The 16546-nt window shown below is 44.5% G+C and overlaps 2 protein-coding genes across 8 annotated transcripts in view; one reads left to right on the forward strand and one right to left on the reverse strand.

The window, feature by feature from the left end:
• LOC139421540 (protein tweety homolog 1-like) overlaps positions 1-11305 on the forward strand; it is a 34649-nt gene extending 23344 nt beyond the window's left edge. The window contains exons 8-15 of one of the 7 annotated variants that reach the window (XM_071172548.1): positions 1891-1966; positions 2108-2163; positions 2462-2554; positions 2673-2765; positions 2859-2998; positions 6001-6168; positions 9710-9788; positions 10390-10611. In XM_071172548.1, coding sequence (XP_071028649.1) covers positions 1891-1966; positions 2108-2163; positions 2462-2554; positions 2673-2765; positions 2859-2998; positions 6001-6168; positions 9710-9788; positions 10390-10440 — 756 coding nt within the window. In that variant the 3' untranslated portion in view covers positions 10441-10611. Of the gene's footprint in view, positions 1-1890; positions 1967-2107; positions 2164-2461; positions 2555-2672; positions 2766-2858; positions 2999-6000; positions 6169-8843; positions 9119-9709; positions 9789-10389; positions 10612-10738 lie in introns of those variants that run through there. The other 6 variants (XM_071172538.1, XM_071172580.1, XM_071172573.1 and 3 more) reach the window with 6 other exon arrangements.
• LOC139421566 (josephin-2-like) lies at positions 11279-14563 on the reverse strand. The gene is made up of 5 exons (XM_071172592.1): positions 14246-14563; positions 13888-14016; positions 13515-13640; positions 13054-13248; positions 11279-12673 (listed from the first exon to the last, which is right to left on the reverse strand). Exons 2-5 carry the CDS (start codon positions 14007-14009, stop codon positions 12562-12564), a joined length of 555 nt encoding a protein of 184 aa, XP_071028693.1. The 5' UTR covers positions 14010-14016; positions 14246-14563; the 3' UTR covers positions 11279-12561.
• Positions 14564-16546: the final 1983 nt, after the last annotated feature.

Raw genomic sequence — 16546 nt, forward strand, 5'->3', positions numbered from 1 at the left:
GTAGGTCTATAGAGTATGCAGAGGGACAGTAGGTCTATACAGCATGGAAAGGGACAGTAGATCTATACAGTATGGGGAGGGACAGAAGGTCTATACAGTATGGGGAGGGACAGTAGATCTATGCAGCATGGAGAGGGACAGTAGGTCTATACAGTATGGAGAGGGACAGTAGATCTATACAGTATGGAGAGGGACAGTAGGTCTATACAGTATGGAGAGGGACAGTAGGTCTATACATCATGGAGAGGGACAGTAGATCTATACAGTAGGGAGAGGGACAGTAGGTCTATACAGTATGGAGAGGGACAGTAGGTCTATACAGTATGGAGAGGGACAGTAGGTCTATACAGTATGGAGAGGGACAGTAGATCTACACAGTATGGAGAGGGACAGTAGATCTATACAGCATGGAGAGGGACAGTAGATCTATACAGTATGGAGAGGGACAGTAGGTCTATACAGTAGGGAGAGGGACAGTAGGTCTATACGGTATGGAGAGAGACAGTAGGTCTATACATTATGGAGAGGGACAGTAGGTCTACACAGTATGGAGAGGGACAGTAGATCTATACAGCATGGAGAGGGACAGTAGATCTATACAGTATGGAGAGGGACAGTAGGTCTATACAGTAGGGAGAGGGACAGTAGGTCTATACGGTATGGAGAGAGACAGTAGGTCTATACATTATGGAGAGGGACAGTAGGTCTACACAGTATGGAGAGGGACAGTAGGTCTATGCAGCACGGAGAGGGACAGTAGGTCTATACATTATGGAGAGGGACAGTGGGTCTATACATTATGGAGAGGGACAGTAGGTCTACACAGTAGGGAGAGGGACAGTAGATCTACACAGCATGGAGAGGGACAGTAGGTCTATGCAGTATGGGGAGGGACAGTAGGTCTATGCAGCATGGAGAGGGACAGTAGGTCTATGCAGCATGGAGAGGGACAGTAGGTCTGCAGCATGGAGAGGGACAGTAGGTCTATGCAGCATGGAGAGGGACAGTAGGTCTATGCAGCATGGAGAGGGACAGTAGGTCTATGCAGCATGGAGAGGGACAGTAGGTCTATACAGCATGGGGAGGGACAGTAGGTCTATACAGTATGGAGAGGGACAGTAGGTCTATACAGTATGGAGAGGGACAGTAGATCTATACAGTATGGAGAGGGACAGTAGATCTATACAGTATGGAGAGGGACAGTAGGTCTATACAGTATGGAGAGGGACAGTAGATCTATACAGTATGGAGAGGGACAGTAGGTCTATACAGTATGGAGAGGGACAGTAGGTCTGCAGCATGGAGAGGGACAGTAGGTCTATGCAGCATGGAGAGGGACAGTAGGTCTATGCAACATGGAGAGGGACAGTAGGTCTGCAGCATGGAGAGGGACAGTAGGTCTATGCAGCATGGAGAGGGACAGTAGGTCTATGCAGCATGGAGAGGGACAGTAGGTCTATGCAGCATGGAGAGGGACAGTAGGTCTATGCAGCATGGAGAGGGACAGTAGGTCTATGCAGCATGGAGAGGGACAGTAGGTCTATGCAGCATGGAGAGGGACAGTAGGTCTATGCAGCATGGAGAGGGACAGTAGGTCTATACAGCATGGAGAGGGGCAGTAGGTCTATGCAGCATGGAGAGGGGCAGTAGATATATGCAGCACGTGATTCACTCAGTAAATCAATAGAACAGGCAGTGTGCCAAGTGCTGCAGTCAGATATCTGAGGAGAGACGTGTGTCATTCAGTCAGTGTTTCTCTGTTAACTTTTCCCTTGTGATCTCTCCCTCCATTTCTCTCCCCCTTTATCTCTCTACCTCTCTCTCTTTCTGTCTTTCTTTCTATATCCCTCTCTTCCTCTCTTCCCCCACTACCTCTCTCTGCATCTCCAGTCTGTCAGTGACTTCTGTACAGATCCTAACACCTTTGTGCTCAACTCCACCCACTTCAACTCTGGGACCAGCTCAGGTACAGTAGTGCATCGCTGCACACTAACAAAGAGTCTCTGATTATTTCATTCATATAGCCGTTCATTTTGATACTGAAATGCCCTGACACACTTTATTCATTGCCTATTGATGGTCTGCTGCTGTCCTCTGTCCTATCCAGACGTGTTGGATTATTACCTGACCTGCAGCAGACGTATGAACAGCCCTTTCCAGCAGGTAGTAACTGTTCTCTGTAGATGCTGTTTCTCACTTAGTGGTGTTAGGGGATCAGGGTTTCAATAACACATGGACTCTTCTGAGTGCCCTGAAATTAGTGGGCTGGACCAATGTAAATATATGGGGGTTTGTATTATTTCTGGGCAGCTGTAATTCCAACCCTGGTGGCACTGATATAGGACAGTAAGTAAACGTGTATTTTCTGATAGGTACTGTTCAGGATGTTTATAGATTATACAGTGTTAGCATGATGATGATGCTTAGCTAAGCAATATTTTCAATGACCTGTTGTCTGCAGCTGCTGACCCAGTCACAGAGGTCCCTTTCCAGCATCCACACACACCTATCCAGCCTGGACCGGAATGCTCTCCCACAGGTCCCCAAGGCAGAGGTACATCACACTGGGCCAGGGTGCAACCCATGACACATAATGGCTGCCAAATATATAAAGCACAGTGTCATGTTTATGAAACTGAGTGTGATATTATCCTTACCTATTGTCGTTGTAGAAGTCACTCAGGGAGGTTCAGCAGATTCTCAATGCCACAGAGGGCAACTTTCACCAGCTGGTGGCGCTACTCCACTGTCGAGGTCTCAACAAGGTAGGCCTGGTGTTTAACATGGGGTGTAATGGTCTCTGGTGTGTTTGTGCTGTTTTCTCAAGTCTTTTTGCTCTTTCTGTCTCTGTTTCTTAGGATTATATTGACTCTTTGAAAGGCCTGTGCTCTGACGGGATGGAGGGATTGCTCTACCTCTCCCTCTACTCTTTCCTTTCGGCTCTGGCCTTCACTGCCATCCTCTGTTCCCTGCCCGGCGCCTGGAGAAGCTTCCCCAGGTGTGTGTGTCTGTGTGAGCGAGAGATAGAGATATGTTATTGATGTCATGTTGTTGCTTAAGTTTTGTACATCATAGTTTAACATTTCCTCTGAACATGCTCAGCAGTAAGGTAAGGTTGTACTATATAGAGGTGCAGGTGTGGGTTGACGTACTGGATGGATATGTAATTCACTACTGTACCTCCAGGTCTGTCAGAGCTTCTGTCTGTGTGTCTGTCTGTAGTAAACAGCTTCCAACTGTGTCACAGCCAGAAACATGAAGGGAAAAACAGATTCAGGGATCAACAAGGGGATTAATTTTTTATATTTGCGAATATCGATGTAAAATTAACAGGAGGTCTGTATTCCAGAGTACATTGCTGAATGCACCATCACAAACCCATTAATTGAACAGATAAAAACATATATACAGTGAGGGAAAAAAGTATTTGATCCCCTGCTGATTTTGTACGTTTAGCCACTGACAAAGAAATGATCAGTCTATAATTTTAATGGTAGGTTTATTTGAACAGTGAGCGACAGAATAACAACAAAAAAATCCAGAAAAACGCATGTCAAAAATGTTATAAATTGATTTGCATTTGAATGAGGGAAATAAGTATTTGACCCCTCTGCAAAACATGACTTAGTACTTGGTGGCAAAACCCTTGTTGGCAATCACAGAGGTCAGATGTTTCTTGTAGTTGGCCACCAGGTTTGCACACATCTCAGGAGGGATTTTGTCCCACTCCTCTTTGCAGATCTTCTCCAAGTCATTAAGGTTTCGAGGCTGACGTTTGGCAACTCGAACCTTCAGCTCCCCTTTTCTATGGGATTAAGTTCTGGAGACTGGCTAGGCTACTCCAGGACCTTAATGTGCTTCTTATTGAGCCACTCCTTTGTTGCCTTGGCTGTGTGTTTTGGGTCATTGTCATGCTGGAATACCTATCCACGACCCATTTTCAATGCCCTGGCTGAGGGAAGGAGGTTCTCACCCAAGATTTGATGGTACATGGCCCCGTCCATCGTCCCTTTGATGCAGTGAAGATGTCCTGTCCCCTTAGCAGAAAAACTCCCCCAAAGCATAATGTTTCCACCTCCATGTTTGACGGTGGGGATGGTGTTCTTGGGGTCATAGGCAGCATTCCTCCTCCTCCAAACATGGCGAGTTGAGTGGATGTCAAAGAGCTCCATTTTGGTCTCATCTGACCACAACACTTTCACCCAGTTGTCCTCTGAATCATTCAGATGTTCATTGGTAAACTTCAGACGGGCATGTATATGTGCTTTCTTGAGCAGGGGGGCCTTGCGGGCGCTGCAGAATCTCAGTCCTTCACGGCGTAGTGTGTTACCAATTGTTTTCTTGATGACTATGGTCTCGGCTGCCTTGAGATCATTGACAAGATCCTCCTGTGTAGTTCTGGGCTGATTCTGGGTTCTCATGATCATTGCAACTCCATGAGGTGAGATCTTGCATGGAGCCCCAGGCCGAGGGAGATTGACAGTTCTTTTGTGTTTCTTCCATTTGCGAATAATCGCACCAACTGTTGTCACCTTCTCACCAAGCTGCTTGGTGATGGTCTTGTAGCCCATCCCAGCCTTGTGTAGGTCTACAATCTTGTCCCTGACATCCTTGGAGAGCTCTTTGGTCTTGGCCATGGTGGAGAGTTTGGAATCTGATTGATTGCTTCTGTGGACAGGTGTCTTTTATACAGGTAACAAACTGAGATTAGGAGCACTCCCTTTAAGTGTGTGCTCCTAATCTCAGCTCGTTACCTGTATAAAAGACACCTGGGAGCCAGAAATCTTTCTGATTGAGAGGGGGTCAAATACTTATTTCCCTCATTAAAATGCAAATCAATTCATAACATTTTTGACATGTGTTTTTCTGGATTTTTTGTTGTTGTTATTCTGTCTCTCACTGTTCACATAAACCTACCATTACAATTATAGACGGATCATTTCTTTGTCAGTGGGCAAACGTACCAAATCAGCAGGGGATCAAATATGTTTTCCCTCACTGTACTGTGCAAAAGTTTTAGGCAGGTGTGAAAAAAAGGCTGTAAAGTAAGAATGCTTTAAAGAATAGGCATGTTAATAGTTAACAAAATGCAAAGTGAGTGAACAGAAGAAAAATCTAAACCAATCAATATTTGGTGTGACCACCCTTTTTCTTCAAAACAGCATCAATTCTTCTAAGTACAATTGCAGACAGTTTTTGAAAGAACTCGGCAGGTAGGTTGGCCCAAACATCTTGGAGAACTAACCACAGTTCTTCTGTGGATTTAGGCAGCCTCAGGTGCTTCTCTCTCTTCATTTAATTGCAGACAGACTCAATGATGTTGAGATCAGGGCTCTGTGGGGGCCGTACCATCACTTCCAGGACTCCTTGTTCTTCTTTATGCTGAAGATAGTTCTTAATGACTTTCGCTGTATGTTTGGGGTTGTTGTCATGCTGCAGATAAAATTTGGGGCCAATCAGATGCTTCCCAGATGGTATTGCATGATGGATAAGTATCTGCCTGTACTTCTCAGAAATGAATTGATGATAATTACCACCTGTTTGGTGTAATTGTATAATCATACACCTGACTATATACCTACAAAATACCTGACTTTGTGCAAGTGTACCTACAAGAATTGATGCTTTGAAGGCAAAGGGTGGTCACACCAAATATGGATTGGTTTAGATTTTTCTTCTGTTCACTCATTTAGCATTTTGTTTATTGATAAATATAATCTTTTAACATGTCTATTTTTAAAAGCATTCTTACTTTACAGCATTTTCTCACACCTGCCTAAAACGTTCACACAGTACTGTATATTATTATTTTACAACAATTTTTTGTTGTTTTCTTGTACAGTAGGGTAAAAGTACACAGATGTTGTGGCTGTGTTCCACACATGAAGAGTGTGTTCCATATCTGTTCCATAGGATTTAAAGGTTCATACAAAGTGTTACCAAAACCCCTAATTGTTGTTCTCATGAGTTCTCCTCTCCCCTCTCTCTGACGGGCGACAGTGATTCCGAGGAGTATGAAGATTCGGACAGCGAGAGCGAGGACCCCTTCACTTCCCATCAGGCACGTAGACAGCCGGCCGTGGGGTCTCAGCGAGGGGCCTTGCCCCCCTTCTATAATTACCAGGGGGCCGAGTGGACTCCTCCATTTTCTAGCGCGCCACCCCTCCCGTGAGTAACACAGACACACAGACACACAGACAGACAGACAGACAGAGTTGCCTCAGAGAGATCCCCCGGGAATAAGATTACGTTTTTTACTATAGTGGCTGAGGATGAAGACTTGGTGGAGATTAAGCTGATCCTAGATCTGTGCCTTGGTGTAACTTCAACTCGAAGCTCCCACCTGAAGCCAACAAGATCAGGACACTCATATAGGCCCAGTATAGAGTAGTGGAGCGTGCATGAACACACACGGACCTACTGACTAAGTCTGTTATGTTATCGAGCATAAGTGAAGGATAGGCACAAAACAGAGACACACAGAGGTTTTAGATGCACAGCTTGAAAAGACACACATATTTACTTCACCACACCCTGTAATGTTAGCATACATGAACCGTGGCAAACGTTTGACATTGGAAATACATTGGATATAGTTCTACCTCACACCCACCCAGACATGTACAGTGATGGAGTAGTCAGAACCACTCTGCCTCCATATAGACACATACGGATCACTTTGTCAGGGGAAGCAAACACACGCAACGCAGACAGACACACAGATAGGTCTGCTGTGGACTGCAGGGTAGGCAGAGAAACAGACACACAGACAGATCTACTGTGGACCGCAGGGTAGGCAGAGAAACAGACACACAGACAGATCTACTGTGGACCGCAGGGTAGGCAGAGAAACAGACACACAGACAGGTCTACTGTGGACCGCAGGGTAGGCAGAGAAACAGACACACAGACAGATCTACTGTGGACCGCAGGGTAGGCAGAGAAACAGACACACAGACAGGTCTACTGTGGACCGCAGGGTAGGCAGAGAAACAGACACACAGACAGATCTACTGTGGACTGCAGGGTAGGCAGAGAAACAGACACACAGACAGATCTACTGTGGACTGCAGGGTAGGCAGAGAAACAGACACACAGACAGATCTACTGTGGACTGCAGGGTAGGCAGAGAAACAGACACACAGATAGAGAAACACACACAGACAGGTCTACTGTGGACCGCAGGGTAGGCAGAGAAACAGACACACAGACAGATCTACTGTGGACCGCAGGGTAGGCAGAGAAACAGACACACAGACAGGTCTACTGTGGACCGCAGGGTAGGCAGAGAAACAGACACACAGACCAGTCTACTGTGGACCGCAGGGTAGGCAGAGAAACAGACACACAGACAGGGCTACTGTGGACTGCAGGGTAGGGAGAGAAACAGACACACAGACAGGGCTACTGTGGACTGCAGGGTAGGCAGAGAAACAGACACACAGACAGGGCTACTGTGGACTGCAGGGTAGGCAGAGAAACAGACACACAGACACACAGACAGGTCTACTGTGGACCGCAGGGTAGGCAGAGTAACAGACACACAGACAGATCTACTGTGGACTGCAGGGTAGGCAGAGAAACACACACAGACAGGTCTACTGTGGACTGCAGGGTAGGCAGAGAAACAGACACACAGACAGGGCAACTGTGGACTGCAGGGTAGGCAGAGAAACAGACACACAGACAGATCTACTGTGGACTGCAGGGTAGGCAGAGAAACAGACACACAGACAGGGCTACTGTGGACTGCAGGGTAGGCAGAGAAACAGACACACAGACAGATCTACTGTGGACTGCAGGGTAGGCAGAGACACAGACAGGTCTACTGTGGACTGCAGGGTAGGCAGAGAAACAGACACACAGATAGGGCTACTGTGGACTGCAGGGTAGGCAGAGAAACAGACACAACTCCAGAAGTCTGTCTTTCTGTGTGTCTGTCTATCGGTCTGTCGCACCTTCCAAGACAGACACAGACCGGTCCGATCGATCACTCACAGATCTTGAGTGTGTTTCAAATGACACCCTATTCACCATATAGTGCACTACTTGGGGCCAAGTGTCCAAAAGTAGTGCACTATATGGGGAATAGGGTGTCATTTGAGACACATACATTAATACTGCGGAGATATGAGGCTCAGGTTGACCTAGGTAAAACCCCATCACTCCCACCCACCATCCACACTGTGGTGTCCAAGTCTCATGTTATCAAGTCTCTCAAATTACTCTCACCTCTCTCTCTTTCTGTCTCTGTCCTTTATTATTTCTTTATCACTCTCTCTCGGTCTTTCACTCCCTCTCACTGTCTCTTCCTCTCTCTCACTCCCTCTCGGTCTTTCACTCCCTCTCACTGTCACTTCCTCTCTCTCACTCTCTCTCGGTCTTTCACTCCCTCTCACTGTCTCTTCCTCTCTCACTCCCTCTCACTGTCTCTTCCTCTCTCTCACTCTCTCTCGGTCTTTCACTCCCTCTCACTGTCTCTTCCTCTCTCTCACTCTCTCGGTCTTTCACTCCCTCTCACGTTTTCTTCCTCTCTCTCACTCTCTCTTGGTCTTTCACTCCCTCTCACTGTCACTTCCTCTCTTTCACTCTCTCTCGGTCTTTCACTCCCTCTCACTGTCTCTTCCTCCCTCTCATTGTCTCTTCCTCTCACTGTCTCTTCCTCTCTCTCACTCTCTCTCGGTCTTTCACTCCCTCTCACTGTCTCTTCCTCTCACTGTCTCTTCCTCTCTCTCACTCTCTCTCGGTCTTTCACTCCCTCTCAATGTCACTTCCTCTCACTGTCACTTCCTCTCACTGTCTCTTCCTCTCTTTCACTCTCTTTCTATACTTTGCCAGTCCAGTTAATGCCCTAAGAAGTGTACTTTCCTACCTTATGCCTTAGCATGTAGAACATAACTAAATGCCAAGTCCAGTTGGTGTATTCAGGCTCTGTAAACACTGTGATAGTCAGTGGCCCTAGCCTAGATCTAATAGTAACAGTATCATGACCAAACTGCCCAGAGTAAAGTAACTCAGATTCCAGGTACCCAATAAACAATAAGAATGCAGTGGACTCCTGATAAATGCTCTGGTTTGGGGCCGTCTGGAAAGCACACACTAAAGTGGAGCATGTGGATATCCAGAGCAATTAAAAATGAATGTATTTTGAATTGGAACTGGTGAAGTTTTAAATTGCCGTACACGTTGTACACAAATGTGCACTTCATCATTGTACATGACTTTGCATTTCCCAAAGTGGACTTATCAGGAGTGCACTGTGTGTATAATATCTGTGTCCCCCATGCTGAAACCTCCAGCTATCCCCCTGCCTACGTAGATATAGTGCCCTAATAACACTAATACCACCAGTTATAAGGAGGTCCGTTTCTACATCACCATTTCTCTAATCGCTCTTCCTCCCTTTCTCTTCTTACCCCACCTCGGTTCCCTCCTTTGGTCCACCTCCCTCTTTTCGTCTTTCTCAATGTGTCTCATCCCTTTTTCCCCTCTCTCTCACTCATTCTCCACTCCTGCTCCTCTTCCTCCCTTTCTCTTCTTACCCCACCTCGGTTCCCTCCTTTGGTCCACCTCCCTCTTTTCGTCTTTCTCAATGTGTCTCATCCCTTTTTCCCCTCTCTCTCACTCATTCTCCACTCCTGCTCCTCTTCCTCCTCTTCTGCCTTCCTGCTTTTCCTTTCGTTTCCTCTCTCTTTCTGTCTCTACACAGGACTCCAAACGTTTCCTCCAATGGCAACCCTGGCTATGAGAGCCTACCCCTGACTGACAGGCAGTCCCCACCCCCCTCTGTGAGTTCCTTTGTATTCGTGACATCCTAATCTGTGCCATTTGTCATCACTAGGCGTCACTCAAGGTGTTATTTGCCTGTACGTTTGTCATTAGTCGATAATAAACATTCTGGATCTAACTAACTGGTGGTGGTGATGGTAGTGGTGATGGTGGTCATGGTGGTGATGGGGATGGTGGTGATGGTAGTGGTGGTGATTGTCAAGGTGGTGATGATAGTGGTGATGATGGTTGTGATGGTAGTGGGGATGGTGGTGGTGGTGGTGGTGTTGTGGCTCCAACCTCACAGGGCCCTGTAGGCCAGGAGTGTAGGCAAGGGTGGGCCTGGGTAGCGTTGGCCCATCCAAATTTCTGTAGGCCCATCTACCAACTAAATTCTGTCTACGCACCTGCTGTAAACTGGCATTCTTTTTTAATTCAACTAACCTAAAGTATGTGTACTATCGCTTGAATGGGAAAGCTCACTTTCTGCCCCTAACAACTAACTCCGTCGGTTGTCACCTCTCTGACTTTGGACATGCTAGAAAGGACGCACATACAGTGCTTTCTGATCACAAACCTGAGACCTAACCCTAACCATTACCCTACCTTTGTCCTTTCTAGCATTACCATCCCAGTCCTAACTTTTACAACAGTCCCTGGTGCTTGTGGTAGAAGTTGCCTCCATACACCTCTGATCTGGGGTCAGATTACCTGATTACCTACCCATTCCTAACCTTAACCATTTGGAGGTAAAGACCCTGGATCAGTGGTTGTGGATAACGTCTACCTCCTCTACCCCTGTTGTTAGGGGAATAATGTGACCACGTGAGTGCTCATCTTCCTACATGAGATGATTTTGAAACAAATTTGAATAATGGAGATTTCTTGTTTTCTTGTCTCCCTTCTCTCTGCACACCCTCCTCTGTGGATCTTCAATGGCGGCTCCCCCATATCGTTTCTGAAAGTACAGTACTCTCCCAGCATGCTGACTGGTTACGGGGGTAGTCAAACACACCCCAACTCCGCCCATTCAAGGAACCTGTATTCACGCTAATTTTTTATGTTTAAAAAAGTATAGAATTTTTTTCTGTTTTCTTATGAATGGACACTTTATTGAGATGAAGAATAAATAACTAATCCCCAAAAATCGAGCTTTAGATGTAAATTTAAAGGTGCGTAACGTCAGTATCAACAAGGTTGAATGGCCTGCTGTAGAACCTCACAGTAAGCTAATGTCAGATAGATACAGTAGGTAGCATGATTATGAAGAGGTTTGCACCAGGTTCACTTGGTCAAAGTCACCCCTTTACAATCCCCCTTGTCTGTCCAGTGTCAACAGTTGCGCGGCGAGCCAAAATGGTATTGACGTTACGACATTGTAGTTCTATATTTTTTAAATGTAGTACCAGTTTATTTTCACGTTTTTATATCTATATCTTGTTGTAGAGAAACACTGACACGTAGAAACCAGACACATTTTTGGGTGAATGAATATGCAGTCTCCTCACTTGGTATTCAACTTGCAATTTTTATTTGATTTACTTTTTATAGGTGAAAATTCTGTACCTCCTTTGTATTACCTTCTGATACAGACTGTACATTTCACTGTTGATGACATTATCTAAATCAGGGATGGGCAACTCCTGTCCTTGGGGCCGGAGTGGTGAATAAACTAATTGCATTCTAAACTGAAGATCATGATTAGGCAATTATTGGAGTCAGCTGCAGACGGGACACCAAGTCCCCAAGGACTGGAGTTGCCCATCCCCTCACGAAACTTTGCTCTTAAAAATAACATTCAAGAGAAGACTATAGTACCACCTCTTTGTAGGCTTAATTGAGAACTACAACTCCCATCCAACCACGAGACCGTTAGAACTACAAATCCCATGCAATGACAGCAGGCACATAGCAATAAAACTCCTGCCACTGGTGCTGCAGTAGCTCTACCGTAAATAGCAATAATAACTATACAGCAGTGGGTTTCTGGGGTCTCTATAGGATGTTATGTACATATGTGATGTCAGATTTCATTGAACACCCTCCCTGCCTACTGACCTTGTTAACCCTTGAATTGCGTTTGTATGGTATAATCAATGCTCCTTTTGAATGGCATCCTTTTTCACTCCAGAGTCTAATATAAATAAAATATTAACAATTAATAAAGCTGCCTTGTTTAAGTCACTCAACTGTGAATGAACTGTGCTGCTGAACCTCTGAAAGACGAGACACATCGTTACATATAAATAACATTTTCTTTATATCCACTGAGAGTGTGTGTAGTTGAGCGCGTGTAACAGAAAGACAGTGCTCCCATTCACTTCGATATGCATAGTTAGATGTAGACGCAGACAGAACACAAACATAGAAGCATTATTTTCAGTCAGTTGTCAACATGACATCCAGTGCCACCTCTGTACCTCCTCAGTGCATAGAATAACAAAGACAAACTAGTTCTAACTGATCTACCTCGACAGTGCAGTGCATAGGAAGAAGGAAGAGAGAGAAGGAAAAATATATAGATGCAGCTGTAGTATAGGAATCCAAACAACAGTCAGTAAACTGTTACAAACAAGTCATTTGGGACAGAAATCCCTCGTCATCTTAAATTATCTTTGGCACTTCGTGTGTCTAAGAGTGCCCACACTCCTCAGCAACCGGTAATGCATTTCCTGAAATATGTACTTTTTGTTAAGCGCCTCTTGTTTTCTAAAATGTTATTTGTTTTTCCAGAGTAGAGCAGGAGTTTGAGTCCCATGCTGAATGAATTAAGGAATGCCCAGGCCAGAGGAATCACTTCCTGAGGTCATCAGAGTTCAGCCAGGTTCCGTACTCCTCCACGTCCCTCCTCACAACCAGGAGCATCTCTGCCACGTCCGGAGACAGAACTTCACTGAGAAATGTACTGAGAAAGAGAGAAGAGGAGTGTGGTGAATGAGAGAGTACAAATGGGAGAGTGAGAGAGACTGGTTTACAAGAGTGCAAAGTACAAACTGTAACAAGCCCCATGTGACCACTCCTCGAACAGGATGAGATCAAACTCTGACTAGTAGTCTACCACAGTCAAATTGTGGGCTGCATTCAAGAGTTCCTGACAGGATTACTATGTAAATAAAAATTACAGAGGGACATTTGTTTGCAAACAATTCAGCATGACAAATTTAGCATTTGCATATTTTTGCATTTATCACTATTTATTACAGCTTTAAAGTTTGAGATACTGTGCCTTTGAATAGGAGTTGTACAACACATGTCTGCATAGTCGTCGTCCCTCCCATCACTCACCGGAGATCTGCTTCGTTCCCGATGCAGACAGGACTCTTTAGTTTGGAGTCGAGGTTGTAGTAGTGTCCATTAACCTGGCGCACTGCAAGCCAGTGCCGCCGCTTGACGGGGAGGGACACAATTCCAAGAGAGACACGTGACGGAACGTTCAGGATGAACCCCTGGACCTTGTCAACACAGAGACTCTGTACTGTTCTGAGGGAGAAATAGGAAAAGGGAAGGAGATTTTGGTTTAAAATCAACAGTCACTGTGGTGGTGAAGGGGAGGAACAGTGATGAACAGTAGGAGTAAACAGAATCTGTGGCGAAGTTTCCTTATCCAAATATTTTCTTTGGTCAATAAAACTAGCTCTTCATGACCTGTAGCGGTACTTGGTTGGATTTGAATTTATTACACAGGTGTATTTCATTGCCAATCATCTCTTCCGAATCTGTCTGGCCCTGAGGTATTGAAGACTGACCTGCGTTTGTCCCACCATACTGCAGCCAACTCTCTGCTCTGTAGGGCAGCCATGATGACGTTGACGTCATAGTTGCCTGTGCCCAGCATCGAGCGGTGAGGGTTCACCACACATTGTGGAGCTAGCCTGGGGAGGAAGGGAAAAGAGGGGAACATGGTAAAAACAGATTCACATGCTCTTGGAACTCATGGAGAAAGTGTGTGGTGGGTGCTCTTTGGATCACAAGCTTATAGCAGTACTTGATGATTTACATGCAGAGATTGCATATTGAAGAGCCTGTGTGTTATCATTGACACAAAGAACCCTGTTTAGCCAAAACACCACCCCCTAAAGTTGACATTACACACACATCGCCTGACCTAAGTGACCTCACCGCTTGCAGATGTCATCTGCCATCTCCTTGGTGAACACTTGTTCTTGCAGAACGTTGTTCAGAGCATGAATGGCGCACAACTCCAGTCGCTGCTTCTCATGGAATACCTCTCCTTCGCTCATAATAACCCTGTTGATAGACAAAATACAAACATGTTGACTGCAGCTATTCAATACATTGTTGAATATATGAACTTTCAACAAAACAGTGAAAAGGGAATGAATGAAACACTTTCCAAGGAAACAAAACAATAGCAATCTCCTCTGTAATACTCCAGAAAAAAAACACGTGCATTCGAAGTCCAATAGAATGATTAATTTCATTCAATTATTAGCTAACTAACTAGATCAGTCTTTACCGTATTGGAAGTTTCCCTCAGTGTAATGGCCAAATAAAGCGGTGTATCAAAGTCAGTAATAGCTCTTTCGGTGCTCTTATTCCACGACAAACAAAATAATAAAATGTACCTAGCGTACACGTAAATCTATTATACATAAACTTGTTGATTGTGCGATTTTACGCTCACAAGATCATGCTAGTGAACTCTCTAGTAAGAATGGGGGAAAACCGGAAGCTTGATTGTTGTTGTTCAACTGTCACGCCCCGTAAATTGGAGCGAGCGTTGTTTTTGTCTTTGCTGAATTTCTCTGCAACGCACATCAGGCTATCCAATCAGTGATTAGTGCGCGCTGAAAGCCAGGAACTATGCGTGGTGCCAGCAAAGATGGCGCGCCTGGAAAAGCCCATAGACTTAGATAGACATCGCATCATTGTATATGTACTACAGTATTATGGCGTTTGTGAGAGCAGGGGCAGCGCAATTGAGGGCATCTCTATTTTGAAGTAATCCATTTTCTATGATTTGGTAAACAAACTGAATATGTGCATACCACGGAGATATAATAAGAACTGAAGACTACATCCAATATGTCCGCCCGTTGTTTTCAAGATAATCTACTCACTTTCGCATATGTTGATTAATTTCATGGGCCGTCTATATCTGAGATGCAACCGCACAAGGAGCAGCGCAAGCAGTGATCATGTCATCACATCGTCCAAAACCAGAGCAGACATTTGATGAATATAAAATGTTAATATCTTCGGTTGTGAGTGATGGATTTCAAAGATGATGGTACAAAAAAAACTAAAAAACACATGTTTTATATCTTTGTATTATCTTTTACTAGATCAAATGCGTTATGTTGTCCTACATTAATTTCACATTTCCACAAACTTCAGTGTTTCCTTTCAAATGGTACCAATAATATGCATATCCTTGCTTCAAATCCTGAGCTACAGGCAGTTAGATTTGGGTATGTCATTTTAGGCGAAAATTGAAAAAAAAGGGTCCTGTCCTTAAGATTAAACTGCTGTACAGAAGCAAAACTGTGGGAGCAGTCAAAACCATTCTTCTAGACCGGAACCCTGTCCTCTTGGTGCATACTGCCACCTGGAGTGCGTTGTTTGAACAGGTATAAAGCTTGCCAATGTACTGCCACCTGCAGTTATGGAATGTTTGTTCACAAGTATAATGCATTGGCTGATCCCTCCTGGTGACCTGGTTGGAATTATGTGATCCTTCCTTAACCCATAGGAGGTCCCACCCAGTGACTACTTCAAAATGGTGAAAGTGCTCAATGGCGCTGCCCATTCTATATTAGACATTTGGGCACTAGAGTCCTCTATCTATCTCTATGGGAAAAGCCACAAACATTGTGTCCAAATGAGCATTACTAGTTAGTGCCTTAGAAAAAAATACTGTTTAACTGTTTAATGTAAATAAAAATGATTGAATTACTTTATTGTATTTTATTGTATTTTTACAACATCACAATTAACAGCCATAAAAATCACATTTGACAAAAAAGTATTTGCACATGACACAAGCAATCATGTCATTAATCGAAAAACATTTTCTGATTGCAGAGAGGGCCACAAGGAAAATCTCTGTGCACTGTTTTCCTACAAATAATTCGAAGAAAACATCCAGAACCATAATCCCAAAATAGAAACACGCAGACAATGTAGTGATGAGGCGCACTCTAGTGGTCAATAGAAATACTGCAGGAAAAAGTCTCAGTGGGGGTTGGATGCCAAAACCTTCCCTTCCAAAATGATGGATACTAGGAATAATTTAAATGTAATGTTACTTGGAATGTACCTTTCCAAATCTCAGGTGTATCACTGTATCTTGAGGATGGCATTAATAATCACTCATCTACATTAATTTACTTTTAAATAACAGGGAAGTTTCTGTCTGGCACATGGTAGGCACTTTCCCACTCTGGCCTTTGTGACCATAGTTCTCAGGATGGTTGGTCAGGGCCAGGGGCTTTCAAATTCAATCTGAGCTGATGTCAGTAGACTGGGGTTGGCAGGCTGTGATGTTTTCTATTTTTTGTTTGTACAGAAGCAACACTTACATTAGATTTGCTGTGAGCTGTAAAAGTTTCCTCCATGCAAGTAATACATGTGATAAGAGTCTTACAGGTACAGATATTTAACCCCTTATTATAATGTTGGATGCCAGTGCTTGATGGTTTGGTACCTTAACCTTGAGCAAATAAATGTTTTACCTCATGCAACAAGGGATTACGTACCCAGGTTTTATTGTGCTGCTCACCAAAAGTCATGAAGAGTGAAAAGTTGATTTGTGGAA

This window comes from Oncorhynchus clarkii, chromosome 2 (genome assembly GCF_045791955.1).
Source record: "Oncorhynchus clarkii lewisi isolate Uvic-CL-2024 chromosome 2, UVic_Ocla_1.0, whole genome shotgun sequence".
In the NCBI taxonomy this organism is placed as follows: domain Eukaryota; kingdom Metazoa; phylum Chordata; class Actinopteri; order Salmoniformes; family Salmonidae; genus Oncorhynchus; species Oncorhynchus clarkii.